The following is a 17,178-nucleotide window of genomic DNA, read 5'->3' as shown; positions in this document are numbered from 1 at the left end:
CCCGCTATTTTAATTTTTTTTTTACAACTGGATGTTATTTTCTTGTAGATATGCATCACAATATAGATTTTTTTTGGAGTTGTTGAACCATCACCATGATCTAGACTGCATCTCAGGATCTCAGAAAAATTAGATGCTTTATTATGATATTTTGACATCTTCTTCAGGATGGCTTGCAATGACTTTGGTGATGCCCCGACTTTTCCTGTTAAGTTTATCCAAAACTTTGGATAAACCATACTGCGACCATACTGGCCGTACTGAAAAGAAGGGTGACAAAAGTGAACAGCATTCTCAGACACATTGCTTTTGATTTTGACTGGAACATGTTCAATTATTCTAGAAATTAAAATGGCATGATTCAAAATAATGGAAAATTATTGAAAAGTTGTACTTCAATCAAGTTTTGTTTTTGTACTTCTTGATTTGTGAAGGAGTAGTTTGGCTCAGTCCTCTTGGGTGAACTGCTCCATTTCTCCCAGGTTTTTATGTTTCAGTTGGATTAATATCATAAAACACCTCAGAATGATCCAATTTGTTCCTTTTCTCAATTTTGTTTGGAGTTTTTGCACTTTCAGTAAAATATACATAGCAGTTTTCTCATTAATTAGTTACACAGATCTTAAATATATGGAGGACAGGCCTAATAAATGCCAGTTTTTATAAGATTTTATACTAGTTAGTCCAGCCTTTATATTGTTGTGTTAAAGAACATGATTTGGGTTATAGGTGTTTTGGAACCTCGCCCTGCAGAGCAGTCTGGGTGTCCCACAGAGCAACAGATGTTTAACTACTCCACTGCCCCGTCACTGCCCCTGTCTTTGTGTGTTAACCAGCTCTACGTGTGTCTGTCTCCTCCTCTCATTCATAAGCCTCCGTTTAGGACTGATTAGCTGTGCGCCTCCTCTGCTTCTGTCCCGAATCCTCATCTTATTGTACGGCCGTCTTGCTGTTTACTGTGCTCGGTAATAATCATCCAATCTCAGCTCTCCTCCTCCCGCCTCCCTTCCTCTCCCTCCCCTGTTCTCCTCCTCCGGCCCTCCCTCTTGTCCTCCTCATTATCTCCTGGTCTCAGTTGTGAAGGCTGCCATTAATCAAGTCATTTTGAACAACGTTGAACCTTGCAACCCTGAACACCCACCTCTGCTCAACCAGGAAGTGTTCTATTCCCCCTGCGGTCCATTAGGCCAATCAGAGCAAAACTGGGCCACGACAATAGACACAATAGAAACCAAAAGCAGATATTAGACAAGATACCACAATAGGACACAGACAGCAGGGGAACAACAGGCTTTATTATACCCTATCTGTTGGGAATTTGGGGGGATTTTCTTCATGGCATAATGTCGCCTGGCATATATAGTCATGTTTTACTTTCCTAACACGCTGGCCCTCTTAATTTGTCTCTATATCTGCAAGGAAGATCAGTCGACTCTTTACTGTGATGTGCAAAATTTTGATGCAGTCTGGATAATATTTGTGTGGTACTTCCTGCTAACAAATCATATGACAAGTGAAACTCCTTAAGTTTTACTTGATGAAAACTCAGGACTTTTTAGAGGACATTCTCTCTCTCAAACACACAGGACAGGATACCATGCAGCAGCAAGCTTCATCTGTAAAAATCAGGGTATGAACGGAGTTGTTAGAAATCATGGCTGAAACCGCAAATATCAGCAGAAAATTAAGAGCACACTATTGATTGATGTGCTTGTGTATTTGGACACAACTGCAGTGCAAAAAACAGTCTTGCAACTTGCCAGTTAATAAGGCACACATATCCAGCAGAAGTCTCGAGCTATGTCCCACAGCAATTATTAGCATCAACTTTTGTCACATATTTACAATAGGACTGCCTGTTCTGTTGTTGTTTCACAACTTGACTAACTCATAGCTTTTCTGGGTAATGTCATGCCAGGTTGTGCAAAAATAGGATTGTTGTAGTTGCCAAAAAAAAATGATATGATGGTAAAGTTCTTATCATTTCACTGAAATGTGACTTCTTGTAAGTTTGTTATTGATGTAATTTTGTATAGTAAGTACCTTTGTTTTATTGTTATATTGCCACTTCAATAAAGCCGTTCATAAAACAAGTTTTTAGCTTAGAGAAGTGACGTCAAATCAGCTTAAATTTTGCCTCTGCCTCTTGCCTTTCAAGAACGGTGTAACCTTTTAGCCACTTAACTGTAAAGGTCTGATAGAATCGCCCACTGGGTTAACCTCATTTACATCTGTGAAAGAAAAGACGCAACATGAATGGTTCTTTTACAGCTAAGGGAGAATGAAGCAATATTCTGGGCAGTTGTTCTGTTCTCTGGCTTGCCCTTGTTCGTTCTGACTTCACAATCTGCATTGTTGCTCTTGTCGGGCCTGTGTGTGCCTTCATGTCTGTGTGGTAGCTGTAGAAAATGCCTCCAGCTCATCAATAAATGCCAAAAATGTCAAATGTCAAAAGGAGGAAACAGTGACATGCCAATTTGGCTGAACTTAAGATCACTCAGTTTACAATTAGTAGGAATGTCCACAGCAAAATCATTCATCTAAATTTATGGCAGTTTAAATAGGCCACAAGTCTGCATTTATTAATACTTAAACATTTTAGGAGAAAGAATGAAAATCTGTTTTAGTCCTGCAGTTACATCTTCTATTGCTGCAATATCAGCTGCAGCTACCATCTCAACCTTTGACTGTGTGTGTTTTGGTGAATCCATGTGATTTAGTTTAAGTCATTTTTTTCACATAATGAAATACATTGATTTGCAAATAATAAAAAAAATGTCATCAATTTATTGCATATATTTCAGAACAACACAATACATTAACAATGCATAAATAAAACACAAATAATAAATGGACTGACACCCACATATCTGACTGAAAATAAAATTGAACTATAAACAATTACATTTAATTTCTCTTACAATAAGTTAAATGAAACAAAAAAATGGCTGAACTTTATGGATTCCACGTCTCCCCTTGAATTTGAAGATTAAAAGCAGGATTATGAGGGTATTACATCGTTTCCATCAGTAACACAGCAGGCCAGATTGGAAATGTTAAACTCTTTTTTTCTCAACTTCTCTACTTGTGTCATTTCTGCTCTCTGCCTTCTGGGGTTGTATGATTTTCTGACTTTGATGTGAATTGATTCCATTCTGTCCTGCATATAAATTTAACTTTCTTTTCTGAGACTGAAACACTTAAACAGATCTACAGTCCAGTTAAGGCTCTGACTTCTGAGCTCAGGTTTAATAAATGCTGCTGAAGACGAGGGAATGCTATTGATGAACCATGGTTCTATTTTAATCAAAAAAGATATTGACCTCATATACCTGACCGCTGCGAGAGTATTACTGTACAAAGTATCAAGTTATGACCACTATCTGTTTGTGAATAGATAAAAGCTGTGCACATGGATTACGTGAAGATAAACACTCTTTTGTTAAGGGTTATTAACACGGCAATCTAATGACCATAAATCGCAAGTCCACTATATTACCAAACATAGTATCTCTCTTTGGTGTTAAATTTCGAATGCTTATAACTACAGAACCTTATCTCAAACGATGCGATATTTGTGCTCGGATATCAAGATATGTTAAACAAACTTTATTATACCATGGGATAAATCTTTTTTTCCCTTTTATCTAACAAGCAACACATCACGGAGCATTAATTAATTTGCATTAGGGTTTTACAACCTCAGTTCATTTATATGTCATAAATTACTGTTACATATCAATCTGTCAAATAATAGTTAGATATATACCTAATCACTAATACGTCAAATGTTTATTTTGTAATAATTAATGAAGAACTTGCAGTTAGATCACCTTGTCTGCTAAAAAGGGTTGAAACATGAGGTGCTAACTTTCACGACGCGATAAAACAATTCAACAGAGCTTGTTGCTGTTTTATATTTGAGTTTGGCGTACCAACAATTAGGTACTCAGCATCATCAGCAGAGGGATAATATCACCACAAGGACAAACTAGACACATCCATTTTGAAATCTCTCTGCACCCATTTCAACTTCGGTTTGCTTTGTGGTTACAGCAGGTAGACTTCTGAGCAGACGTATGTCATTCTCAATAATGATCAATAAAGCATCTTCACGTGAATCAGTCCCCGTTACGTCTTTAAACATAGAGCACCAAAGCATGTGGACATGTGAGAGTCAAAGACAGTTGCTGAGACTTCAGTAAGCTGTAAAAAAAAAAAAAAACCCTCATATATCTCAATGAAGCTCAGATATGTAAGAAAGAAAGTCTTCCATATAATAACGCTAAACTTCAGTCGTCACAATACACACACTTATGCCTACATGCCGGCACACACATATCCAGCTTTAGGCTGTTAAGTTTGAACACATAGGCTGTTAAATTTGAAGGTTGTGTCGGGCAGTTCAGCAGGTGTTGGTGTGTTTGTCTTTGATGTGAGAGCAGTTTGTTTTCCCAGGTCTATGACTGTCTCTTATCAGCTCTGTATAATCCAGCAGGAAATCACCACTGGTAACTGTTGCAGAAGACATTTTGTGCCATTTGAGTGAAATTTAATTGCTCTATTTTCATTGACTTATTTTGTCTTGAATGTGTGGGAATTAGTTTAGGTTGACAGGAAGATCTCTTTTAAAGCTGGGTGTAGATTTATGTTTTTACATAAGTACTAAATAAACTGTACAATTACAGCTGGTATAAAAGAATCAGATCAGATTATAAGCTATATGCATAAATCTCACTGAAAGACCTTTGGTAAATTCTGATTGCATGTACAATGTGTAGAATAAACAGCAGACGTGTCCTACACTGTTCCATGTCACCTGTCCATAGTTTGTGTGTGATTCAAGTCTGCAGGAAGAGAAAATAAGTTTGCTTTCTGTCGGTTTACTGCCCTTTTATCTGCTCCATGGTGTGGTGATGACCGATCATCATAGCAGCAACCACTGATAAGATAAGTCGGGTTCCTGTCAACCTTAGCAAGCAATAAAATTTAATAAAGAGTTAGCTGTAAAATGATTAATCTCACCTTCACTGTAAGTGAGATTACAGTAATTAAGACAATATAGTTTTCAAGAGTGTTTGTGTGTCTCACAAGCTGGACGTGCAATATAATGTGTGGGTGTAGGACGGGGTGTGAGAAAACTCCACCTGAACCTCACCTGAGCAGGGATCAAATTAGAGGTGACAGATAACGAACAGACACAGACAGATAAAGAAAGAAAGGAACAGATGAAGGAAGGCAGTCAGACGAGACGGCACACAAACATTCTTTCTTTTGTGAGAATGGGGATGCAATAAAAATGAATGGAAACAGTAAATCTCTATCATTTTTAGAATTAAAAATGGTTTTCAGAAGTGCATTTACAAAATGGTATTTCCTATATTTCTAAACTTCTGTTCTATTTAACACATAAACATTTGGTTTAATTTTTAATGCAGTATAATGTTTTGTAAGTGGGCTTACAGAAGTGTCCAGTTAACCCTTGAAGAGTTGCAGAGTACCCTGCCCCTGTGCTGCAGGGCTCTGGCCAATCACAACTGAGCTCACTTTATGGCGCTATTGGGTGCGCGTAAATTTTCCACTCACTATTGGAGTGGGTGAAGTGGTTTTAACGCACAAGGTTAAAGAGAAGTGGGTCAGTAAGAAGACATTTCTGTCGCGGGGAGGAATGACAGCAGAACATTTTGCGTAAAGTTGAAGCGCTTTCACCGTGTATCCAGACTGTAGAGGCCAGTTTGAAGTTCATCAGGAGAAGTTTAGGGTAAAATCTTGAAAACAGTTTACAAACACTTTGGTGCGGTTTCACACTAAATAATATAAGCTATTAATTGGACACATCCTGTGGCAGGATGACCACCACCATGGAGAAATCCAAAAACTTTCGCATTGACGCACTGCTGGCGCACGACGTGGAGCAGAGGACGGACAGCGACGGTGCGTCCCCCGGGTTTTTCTACAGCAGGAGCCCCGATGAAAGTCCGGTGTCGAACCGCGGCTCAGAGACGCCCTCCCCTTATCCAAACACTACGAACTCCTCTTCAGCCCCGCCGGGAGCCGTATCCAAGTCCCAGCTCCTCAACCTGTCCCACTCAGGGTTCACTGCTCTGCATCAAGTGGGTCTCATCGGAATGCACCCAGGCTCCATGTATCCTCTGGCGGCCCTCGGAGGCCAGAACCCCGCCTTCATGTATCCCGGCTTCACGCAGCTGGTCCAGCCATATCCGGACCAGATGAAGGGTGCTACCGTGGCCGGAGCGCTGCCCCTGGAGCCCTGGCTCAGAGCCGGGTTGATGATGCCGAGACTCGGAGAGTATGGAGGTGAGTGATTATTTTTTATTAATTCTTTTTAAAATTCTCCTCTAGATATGAACTTTGTCCATCTTTAGATTAAAAATCAAACATGTTTACACATTTACACACCTCAGATTTTTTAAAAAAAAAATTAGTTTCTCCAATATTTAAAAATGACTTTAAAGTCCATAGTTTATTGATCTTTTTAAAAGTTTTGGTTAAAATGTTTCCATAATAATGTATTACATGATTTTGCTAGGGTTAGGGTTAGGGTTCTTAATTGTAATTAAATCACGTGTTACTCAAAAAGTATTGTTTTTTAAAAATCATGTTAGATATATCTTGTAGGTTTTACATCGGGCTCATTTGAGAAGGACTCTAATTTATTTATGTTCATAATACACATTTTGGCCATAGTTGATCAATCACTTAACTTTAGCTTTACTTTACATTTGTTCCTGTTGTTCTATATTATGTAGTGAGATAGGCAAACAAGCATTGAATGCATATGTTAAATCTCCTGAAAACATTAACGCCTACTGGTTTAGAGAGGAGCGTGACATTGAAATGCTGTCACTTAAGGACAATTTATCCCATAAAAGTAACATGCAACATTTATGGTAAAGGAAACATCTGAAACTGACCTGCCACTCAATCAATTGATAACATTTATAGTGTTTTCATTAAGGTAATGGACCTCTGTGATGGTTTATTGCACCTTCAAAGCAATCCATACATCACAACCTCCCATCATGGCAATAAATGTTAACGGACAAAGAAACATTTTGATGTACGGGCAGGTTGGCCTGTGGCATCCAAACAATAATAAATAAAATAAATAGGAAGATTTTATAATTTGCCTTTTTAGTTTTCTATAAACAATTCTTTCTATTGGCTGATGTAGACCTTGTCCATCTATACACCCACAAGTCAAAATGAGAGTAGCATGTACATTTGCAGAAGTATAAAGATATCAGTGATGTAAATGTCATTTCTCTGTGCTTCTGTCTCTCAGCACCAGCTCAGGCAGGTTTTCTGGGGAAGTGTCGGAGGCCCAGGACAGCATTCACCAGTCAGCAGCTGCTGGAACTGGAAAACCAGTTTAAGCTCAACAAGTACCTGTCCAGGCCTAAACGCTTTGAGGTGGCCACTTCTCTCATGCTGACAGAGACTCAGGTTAGAATATAGACTAACAGAAACACACACGAGTGTTGCAGTATTCGATAAAAGCACACTTTTCACAGCCCAGTCACTTGTATTTGTAATCACATTGCCTGCTCTCTGGTATGTTAAAGTGTACGCATTAAGAATGTATCAATTTACCCAGTCGCCTCATACTTCTTCTAGTTATTTTAAACTAAAATAATGAATTTTTACAGGAAAGTTATCAAATGTGCTGTAGCTGCCCAGCAATGACACTGCTAAACAGACATGGGCATACTGGTAGTGATCTCAATAGTAGATCCACTACTACAACAACAACAAAACAAGATTTTGTTAGTTAGAGGAAGTTCACCATCAACAAAGCATCACACAATTACATTCCATCCAAAATCACCTTCCAAAAAATGCATTGAAATGTAATTTTCCAGTGATTTGAATTAAATTCACATTCAGCAATGTAGATTCATTCCAATCCATATGGGTTTGGTAAAAACAAACAATATTTTATTTGATTGAAACAATGCTTCAAAAGAGCCTAAGTGAAATAACCCAGGGTCTGTCTAATCTTGTTGACCATCATCAATATTTAAAAAGGGTAATAGTGTTCAGCTCTTTGCAACACTCTTTTGCAACAAACCCACTAACAGAAGACCACGTTTGATTTCTTTGTATTTTTGACTTCATATTTTTACACTCTCATGATTTCTGTTATTTTCAGGTAAAGATCTGGTTCCAGAACAGACGCATGAAGTGGAAGAGAAGTCGCAAAGCCAAAGAACAAGTAACCGCAACCTCGCTGACAGACACAGAAAGAACCAGGATGGGCATACAGAGCATGAAGCCTCATGGTTGCTCTCACAGGTTGAGCATGGAGGACGATGATGAGATTGAAGGGGAGGATGAAGATGAGAAAGAGGAGACAGAGGTGCTGAGGGAAGGTTCCTTAGGCCCCGTCAGCTTTACACGGCATGCAGGAAGAGGAACAGGGAACTACAGCTCTTACTCTGAGGAGGAGCTAGAGGAGGGAGACAGAGGAACACGAAGTGGGGTTTTCCCACAGTTATAAACTTGAGTATGCTTTAATTGTATATCTTTTTATGTTTATTGCTATCGAAATGACTTGGTGGCGTGATGAGGATCTTTCTTTTTTCATGACCCAATTCTTAGTCCCGTATCTCTACTTGTACCTTTCACATAAGCAAAGGAAGATGTCAATGTCTGCACACTGGGCTGGGTATGATTTTTACATTAAAACAGGATAATCTGTATGTACCTGGACATTTAATGGTTTAACAGCCAAATATTCATCTACAAGTTAAGACTACAATCTCAACAAGTAATTCTGGCTTATCACATTTCACTGTGTGATTAGTTGAGATTTTTAAAAGTATAGCAATGTAAAGCCTGTGACCCTGTCCTGTCATTGGCAATATGATATTTTATTTATAAACGTAAATGTACTTAGATTGTATGAATGGCTGGTAATAGCACTTTCATGGAAACTATCTTGAAGACTGATGTAAAGAGTATCAGTGTTACATTACTATCTACATTGTTCTGATCTGTTACAAAAAGCTGGACCGCTATTAAAATATAAAATGTGTTGTGTTTTTGAGAAAACCTGGATTCACCTCCACTCAGTTAAAGTTTCAGGGCATTATAATCATGTGGCAAAAAAACAAAAAACAATGCTACTATGGATATTGTAGTACTTTATAGGCAATACGATTTTGTTGTATATTTAATACTTTGCTTTATTGTATCTTCTTGAAACTGCATGTTATATTTGGTGGTGTTAAAGAGACACAAAGAAAGAAATGTCTGCATGTACTGGATGGTATATGAAATTTACTGTAAACATGGTGTTTTCCTTGTATTTTATAAAATGTTGTCAATATAATTTAACATTTATAGAATTTAATATATTTCACCTTGGATGCAAAATTAGTGACTTTTGTGGAGACAAACAGTTTAAAAAATAAAGTTAAATTCATAACTGCGTGTTGAGTTTTAGACAGGAAAAACGCAATTCACAATTAAGCCTCATCGGCTGCCGTAATTCCTGTGGCCAAACAGTTGTTATTTGTTGCTATAGAGACGCCGTAGCCGACAAACTTTAGCATGTTCTTGGCGGCGCTTTCTTCTCTCCAGTGGAATAAAAAGCACTCGTTTGTCACTGTGTGCCGCTTGTCGTCGAAGGTAAGGTTGCTTTTTGCGTGTTACACAGACCATTTTCATTTTAGCATTAACGTTACAGCACAAACTTTTCTATGTCCGGTGTTAGCCATGCCACAAGCTAGTTTGCTGCCTTAATACCACGCTACGTTTGTTCAGAAACGCTCTTCCAGCTTGGTCTTAATTTGATTATATATTTAGGACAACTCGCTGTTAGAGTGACACTGTATTATGTGTCTTAACTGGGTGAAGTTCCTCATTCTCAACACAGAAAACTCATTTTCTGTCCTCTCTTTTTCCCAGCCATGTTAGCAGAGGCTCGGGGTCCTGACCCTCTGATGTCAGTAGATCCATGGAAGACCCCCACCCATGGAAAGGATATCAAAGTAAAGTCTAAACAATCACAATTTGGCATCATTAATGACCTCTTCATAATTGACCTTTCATAATCAAACCAGTGTAAAGCTTTGTGTTAAATTTCAGCTTAAGCCCCACACTGAAGCAAAATGCTCCATAAACCACAACATAAGATCTATTATCTCTTAGAAAACTATCTTGTTCTATTCTGTCTTGTTTTCTTGGACACAAGATTTTTAAGATTTTTTTCTGGGGAGAACAGTCAATCACAATATTGTTCATTGGTCAGTGTCTACTAAGCTCTGTATTAAAATACTTCAGCTGTACATTATTGGTTGCTTTGAGGCATTGCCGTCTGTGTAGAAAACATGATGATTTATAAATGGTTCCTGGTCACTCTAAACTGTGCAGACGTCATTTCAGAATAGCACAACTAAGTAACTACAGATAACTTCCCCTTTCCAAAGTAGCTCTCAGTGTCTGACTGTTTAAGCATCACTATAAACATTCGCTGTTGATTTACTAACCTTTATCAGTGTCTTTTCCCACAACTCATATCTTGTGCAACTTGTGCAACGTCCCACCTGGCAGGATCCAGGAATTCACCACAGGCAACGTGGTGGGAAGCACCAACGGCAGGCATCTAGCCAAAGAAGCTGCTTCATGGGTTTGGAAACTAGGCCAGAGCTGGTCTGGGAGGACTGGAACCTGGGAGGAGAGTTCACCAAGACTTTGGTGTTGAAGAACATTCATAAAAAGCTGCAAAAGCTACACATAAGGTCTTCTAAACTCACAAACACACACACACAGCCTCAAACTATGCAATTTAAATTTGATGCATAGGGTAACATATCTCCGTCTCTTCTTCTCACAGACCTCCAGCATCCAAGTTTTTTTCTGCCTCGATAACTGAGATAGTTGTTCTCAGTCCAGGGACTTCTTTCTCAATACCAGTCACTTTTAAACCGCACCAAAGGGTAAGGCATCCCAAAGTTGTACAGAATAGCATTTATATTTTGAAAATAGTGCCCACGAGGGCAAGGACACATTTGTGTACTTAATCTGGGCCTAAATAGAAAGCAGAAAACAGTCAAAAGTAATTGTGTTTTTTTTTTTGGAAATCTTCAAAAATATTTACAATATGAATGAATGACTGCATTTGATAAGTCTCAAGACCAAGAATTGTGTCAAAGATTAGGGCTTCTCCAAAAGAAACTATGAAAATTAGAATATCAGGAGCCTCTTATATGCTAACTCATATTATATATATATATATATATATACATAAAACAAATTAAATAAAAAAGACACAGTGCTACACCACACGAAAATATGGTCCAAATAAAGACAGAAATGGCTCCAAAAAAGATCCATCTATCATCTATACACCACTTAATCCTCACTGGGGTCATGGGGTGGCTAGAGTATCCCAGCTGACTTAGGGTGAAGGCAGGGGACAGCCTGAACAGGTTGTCAGTCTATCACAGGACTACATATCGAGACAAACAAGCAAACTCACATTCACACCTATGGACAGTTCAGAATGATCAATTAACCTCAGCATGTTTTTGGACTGTGGGAGAAAGCTGGTTAGGCATATGGGTTCTGTAAAGCGTCTTGAGACAATCTGACTGTAATTGGCGCTATATAAATAAAACTGAATTGAATTGAGGAGAAAACCCACTCATACAGAAAGATCCCAGGAAAACCGGGACGTGAACCGGGGATCTTCTAGCTGCAAGGCAATGGTGCCAGCCACCAAGCCCTCTGCAAAAAAGATGATGATCTGTATCTATAATGAATGTAAAATGACCTCTGTCTCCTGTTTCATCCCCTCTGCCTGTTTAAAACAGGGTGAGTATGAGGACAGCATTGAGTTTCTAGGTAAAGAGGGCAGCTTTCAGATATGCCTCCGTGCCATCATTCCTTGTCATGTCCTGGAGGTGCCTGACTCTGTGATGCTCCCACTCTGTGCAGTCCAACACTCGTCACGTACTAATTTCCTGTTGAAAAATGCCAGGTACATATGAGTTTAAATAAGTGTGTTGGGAGGTAACGAAGTAAAATCAAAAACTTTTTGTTATACTTTATATCCCTTTTTGATGCATTTCTCCTTTTCTATCTTCTTTCTGATGCCATCCAAATTTTTCTTCTTACAGTAAACTCCAGACAAGCTTCCAATTTGAGTGTAGTGCGCCATTCCAGTTGAACCCAAAGCAAGGCCTGTTGAAACCCGGCCAGGAGTGTCACATCACAGTGATCTTCCAGCCACAAGAGGCGCTGGTGTACCAGCAGCATGCTTACTGCTGGTTTGGAGAAGGGGACAAGGCTGAAAACTGCTGCACTGTGCTTCTGCAGGCACTAGGTACTGTAAGTAACAGCTGAGACGGGAGGTAATAATTAGGACCAAAGATTTGGCTATTGTGTCGGTGGAAATTTGACATCATAGCAGCATTGACAATTTACATCCATATTCAATACGAATCACTTCTCAAACAGTATGGTATGTACTTCAGCAGTTTCTGTAATTATGTGGTCCAAATGAATGGGTTTGGTCCACTACCAAGCTTAAAGAATTGCCACATGCTGTCAGCTTGGTTACTGGTTTGGTTACATAAGCAATGTTTAATAGAACTGTTTAAAAAAAGAAAAAAGAAAACCAAGAACCAATATTTCACATATTTTAAAGTTGCAAAAGACAAAATATAGATTTTAAGGGTTAAACTACACTTTTTAGTTACATATATCAACCAATCTTTTAACTCTACAACTTGTCAAAAACTGACTTATTCCTCCTTCAAGCAAAGCACTTAAACCACTCATATCAAACAGCTGTTCTCAGTTCTGACTGTGTTTAACTATGAAAATGTGAAAGAAGATGTATACTCCATTTTTCTTTTAGTTGTGGCTTTATCTTTTATGTGCAGATGGTGTGGGTCTGTATTGTAGATTGAACCATGTGGCAATGTAGTGTATAGTTAATATCACTATACTGTGGGGAGAACTCTTTCTCTTGTTATCTTTTCAGCCAAATACCCATGTCTTCAGTTGAAAAATCCCAGTAGCCAGGAGGAAGAAAAACGTGGTGATCCGGTGCTGCAGTTTGGTTCTGTGGTAATTGGCCAATGTTTGCGGAAACACTTTGACATCTTTAACCCCTCCCCGGTGGGTAGTACATGTACATCCACAAATGCAAATATACACTCTCAGTGGTATTTTTTTACATGTCTATTTTTGCTTCTCCTCTCCAGGTAACTGCGTCTTTCTCTCTGTCACCACTGTCAGGCGGCATACCTTTGTTTGGATCAGCATTCAGCTGTGATATCACCAAGGGTAATGTGGCACCTGGTGGATCTCTACGAGCTACAGTGACTTATTCTCCTGCTACAGTGAATACTGTCTCTGTTGAGTATTTGACTCTAAAATGTAGGGGGGCACTCAATGAACCTCTGCTCAAACTCACTGGAAATTGCATTGGTAAGGCACACATACAATTGAAAAATGTGTTCTTAGAAAAATAAACACATGTGTACTCCTGTTATTAAAACTAAATGTAGGATGTAACCAATGCATTTGTATAAAAATCTTTTTGTTACTAGGTCCCAAAGTTTCCTTGTCCTCCTCTGTGGTGAACTTTGGATGTGTTGAGGAAGGAGGATCAGTTGTACAGACAGTCAAGCTGGTTAATTCTTCCCCTGTTGAGGCTATCTACAAATGGGATATTGACTGTAATGGAAACAGTGTGTTTAGTATCCTACCAGCAAGTGGCACTTTGCTTCCACAGAGCTACACCACACTAAAGGCAGTCTACAGTCCGACATATCCTATCACACATCACAGGAGAGTGGCATGTGTCATACTGCATAGGGTAGGAGATGCAAATGCATGCACGCTCGCGTCATACAAACAAACATAGTTAAGACTACCCATCTGCTTACTCGGTCTCCTTTTTAGGACCCGGTGTTTCTAGACCTGACTGGAACCTGTCACTCAAAGCTCCAGAAACCAGTCATACTCACACCTGAACACTTGGTTGACTCGGCCCGCAGACAGCTCTCACCAGACACTCTCAATGCTGTGCAGCAAGATCATAACGCACAGTTGGACCAGCAGGGAGTGCACTCCTCCATGGAGGAGGTATGCTTCCAAAAAGATGGAAGATTTCCCTAAGAAAGCATGCACATCAACAATCAAATATGAACACAGAGTGCCACTAATATTGGACACAATATAGATCCAGTATTGTTTCTGTGACTTACTCTCTGTGTCATTTTCTTGCAGGTAAATCAAAGACTGGGCAGTGCTGCTGTCATGCCGACCCCGGATCCTGTCTGTTCAAGTTCTTCCATATCATCCCTACATGTATCTGTGGTGCCAAATGAACTGGTATTTAATCACAAAATGTCATCCTCTGTGTTGACTTCATGTGCTTCCTCTCAGTCTGTCTCCATCACGAACCACACCAGAGGAAAAGTCAGGTACCTCTGCTTGCCAATAATTTTCTTCTGCATGAAATTTGACTATACAATCTGTTTCGCTTTTTTTTTTTTCTGTCCAATGTGACTTATATTGCTCATGATTCTGTTCCAGCCTCGTGTGGACTGTTGCCCAGGATTCTCCATTCTCCATCTCTCCCTCATTGTGTGATCTGGCTCCACTGAAGTCCACGTCATTTAGAGTGACGTATGACCCAAAGCAGCTCAATACCTTGCATGGAGCAGAGCTTGAGTGCTTTGCAGACTATAAGGTAGTATTATATAATATAGTAGAGAGTCCTTTACAACAAGGAATATGCTTTTCTTATATTATGCAAACAGTGTTGTTATAACCATTTGTCTTACGCTGTGGTTGTGAGAACAAAACGGTGTCGTGATTTCAAAGTTTTTCTGCCTGATTGCAGGACAGTCATGATGTAGGGGAGCAACTGGTGTGTCCACCCTGGTGTGTGACTGTCAGAGTCATTGGCCACTCCTTTCAGCCAGGCAAAGGTCACTACATCCCATGCTGCTCGCTGAAGCCCCCTCAAGTGGTGAGACACGAGCACAACCAAAGACACAAGTTTTCTCAGTTCTCAGCCTATTGAGATGGTACTTCATTTAATGCATCTTATTTCTCTTGGAAAATAAACAAAAAAACATCTCCACCTTGTGAAACTAAAACATTCTTGTCCTTTAAAAACTTTGTAAAATACTTTATGACACTGCTGTACACTAAGAAAGGATATTATGGTTATGATGCTGTCTTGTTCTTGTTAGGTTTTTCCAGCCCTGAGTGTTATTTCCAATCGGACAGTGCTTTTTCAGAATGATGGAGACTTGCCCTTCACTTTTTGTCTGGACCACAGCTCAATCCCTGCTGGGACAGAATCCTTGTTTGTAGAGCCCAGTTGTGGTTTGATCCAGCCGAGGGATTACCAAATCCTCACCCTCAGAACAACTCCGACAGAAGACAGTCCCAAACAGGGGTTTAACTTGCGCCTGCAGCTCAATGCAGCTAAGCTCACAAGGGTAGAATGAGCACTACACACAGACACAGGACATAATAAATTTCAGTCACACTGTGCTTGCTAATTTCCCTATCTGTGAATGTCTCTGTCTTGTTTAGGAAATTACTGTCGTGAGTGTGGTGGAAAAGCCATGTATGTCTCTGGAAGGAGGCAACAGTTTATATTTCCAGCCAACAGCTGTGGGCTCACAAACCCGGCGCACTCATCACATCAGGAACCTCAGCCGCGTACCTATACGGTTGGTTGGCTGATTTATTATCTCACTGTTGTTATTCTGGTCCTGTTTTCTGACATTTTTCAGTGTATTGTTTTGTAGTCTGGACTTATCTCAACATCATTAATCTTGTCTACAGCTGGCTGTCTGTGATTGTCCTTCATGATAGGTTCCAGTGGAGCATTCCAGAGCCAGACCAGGAGCTTATCTTTGTTGAACCAGATGGTGGCGAACTGCATCCCAATGAGAGCTCAGTAAGAGATTGAGTCTCACATGCTGTACATTTTTGTAGACAGTAACTTAGCAATTTATTGAAAAAAAAGACTTTGCTCATTTTTATTACAGATCCAGACATGGTCCTTCAGTCCACTATCAGAGAAAACATACACCCTCAACCTTACTCTCATCTTCTGGCCAGTGCAGACTGATAGATCTAACAAGTCACACCTTACCCTTAAAGTTGTGGGAGTGGGTTCCAAGGGTTCCATAGAGGTAGGACTATCATTGTGTTTGTGTGATTTTAGGTTTCTGTTTATATGGAGTTGTATAAATTGAAATTACAAGTCAATTTACAAAAAAAAATAATTTTCCATTCAGTTTTAGAGCATAAATAAACCTTGAAGTGAATCAAGCCAAGTCACGTTTAAATGTTTATTTCTTTCCAAGGCAGAGAAAGCAGTCCTGGATATTGGGGAGATTCTGGTTGGCAGCTGCCGCTCATTTGAGATTCCTCTAGTGAACAACAGCCTATGCCCTGTCACATTTTGTCTCACTGTACAGCAGATACTTCTGGATGATGGACTTGCATATGACCCTGAAACTGAGCAAAGTGGTAATATCTTTTGCAGCCTTGTTCATGGTTGTTTTATACATGTAGGATATTCATCAAGACTCTATTACATCTTTAATTTTAGAGTGTGCATCTCATAGTAAGGTCAAAACACAGTTATAGACTAAATACGTCCTGTCTGATCCCTTTAGCCCTACAGCTGGACTATAAGGAGGGAACCATCTCTTCGCACTCCACAGTTCAGCTCCAATCCATCGTCAGACCCCACAGACGAGCCCAGTACCTCTGGAACATCAGCTACCACACAATAAATGCCAGTGGTAAACAGAAAACTTTACAGATAAACATGTTCTACAACAAAATGTTCAATACTTATTACATAACAGTGTCTGCTTTCTCTCTATGTCTATCTGTCTCTCTCCAGGTTTTGTGTCGTCCCCTCCCCAGACACTGTGCGAAGTGCGAGCTAAAGGTGTGTTTCCTACCCTGCAGGTGATTGATGCCTGTAGTGGTGGCAGTGTGGGAACCCTCAGCAAGATGCATCTGTGGAAATTCTTCTCATTGGACAGCCTCAATGAGCATTTGCTCTCTAACCCGTCTCCTGCAGAACTCACATTTAGAACCCCCGCCAGGCACAGGTTAGATGCTGAATTAGAAGCCATTTAACCTTGGACTGATTGT

The 17,178-nt window shown here is 39.6% G+C and overlaps 2 protein-coding genes across 3 annotated transcripts in view; both read left to right on the top strand.

The window, feature by feature from the left end:
* The first annotated feature begins 5,861 nt into the window (after positions 1-5,861).
* On the top strand, positions 5,862-8,521 carry LOC127537285 (motor neuron and pancreas homeobox protein 1-like). Its single transcript, XM_051959444.1, has 3 exons — positions 5,862-6,318; positions 7,307-7,467; positions 8,174-8,521. The coding sequence occupies exons 1-3, from the start codon at positions 5,862-5,864 to the stop codon at positions 8,519-8,521; spliced, it is 966 nt and encodes a 321-aa protein (XP_051815404.1).
* Positions 8,522-9,540: 1,019 nt separating this feature from the next.
* Positions 9,541-17,178, top strand: part of cfap65 (cilia and flagella associated protein 65) — a 29,054-nt gene continuing 21,416 nt past the window's right edge. For both annotated transcript variants that reach the window (XM_051959177.1, XM_051959178.1), the window contains exons 1-20: positions 9,541-9,654; positions 9,934-10,016; positions 10,579-10,766; positions 10,862-10,964; positions 11,841-12,007; positions 12,147-12,352; positions 13,016-13,152; positions 13,239-13,464; positions 13,587-13,855; positions 13,942-14,124; positions 14,269-14,465; positions 14,578-14,734; positions 14,888-15,016; positions 15,243-15,494; positions 15,592-15,731; positions 15,877-15,961; positions 16,053-16,199; positions 16,374-16,539; positions 16,689-16,817; positions 16,922-17,135. In XM_051959177.1, coding sequence (XP_051815137.1) covers positions 9,936-10,016; positions 10,579-10,766; positions 10,862-10,964; positions 11,841-12,007; positions 12,147-12,352; positions 13,016-13,152; positions 13,239-13,464; positions 13,587-13,855; positions 13,942-14,124; positions 14,269-14,465; positions 14,578-14,734; positions 14,888-15,016; positions 15,243-15,494; positions 15,592-15,731; positions 15,877-15,961; positions 16,053-16,199; positions 16,374-16,539; positions 16,689-16,817; positions 16,922-17,135 — 3,176 coding nt within the window. In that variant the 5' untranslated portion in view covers positions 9,541-9,654; positions 9,934-9,935. The remainder of the gene's footprint in view (positions 9,655-9,933; positions 10,017-10,578; positions 10,767-10,861; positions 10,965-11,840; positions 12,008-12,146; positions 12,353-13,015; positions 13,153-13,238; positions 13,465-13,586; positions 13,856-13,941; positions 14,125-14,268; positions 14,466-14,577; positions 14,735-14,887; positions 15,017-15,242; positions 15,495-15,591; positions 15,732-15,876; positions 15,962-16,052; positions 16,200-16,373; positions 16,540-16,688; positions 16,818-16,921; positions 17,136-17,178) is intronic.

The sequence above is a fragment of the Acanthochromis polyacanthus genome, chromosome 14 (assembly GCF_021347895.1).
Source record: "Acanthochromis polyacanthus isolate Apoly-LR-REF ecotype Palm Island chromosome 14, KAUST_Apoly_ChrSc, whole genome shotgun sequence".
Classification (NCBI taxonomy): Eukaryota; Metazoa; Chordata; class Actinopteri; family Pomacentridae; genus Acanthochromis; species Acanthochromis polyacanthus.
Note: the sequence above shows the minus strand (reverse complement) of the source record. Positions and strands in the feature narration are given on the sequence as shown.

Coding starts and splice junctions, on each gene's coding strand:
- LOC127537285 (XM_051959444.1), top strand. CDS start 5,862: ATGGAGAAATCCAAAAACTTTCGCATTGACGCACTGCTGGCGCACGAC. Junction 6,319..7,306: donor GAGACTCGGAGAGTATGGAG/GTGAGTGATTAT, acceptor TCTGTCTCTCAG/CACCAGCTCAGGCAGGTTTT. Junction 7,468..8,173: donor TCATGCTGACAGAGACTCAG/GTTAGAATATAG, acceptor TGTTATTTTCAG/GTAAAGATCTGGTTCCAGAA.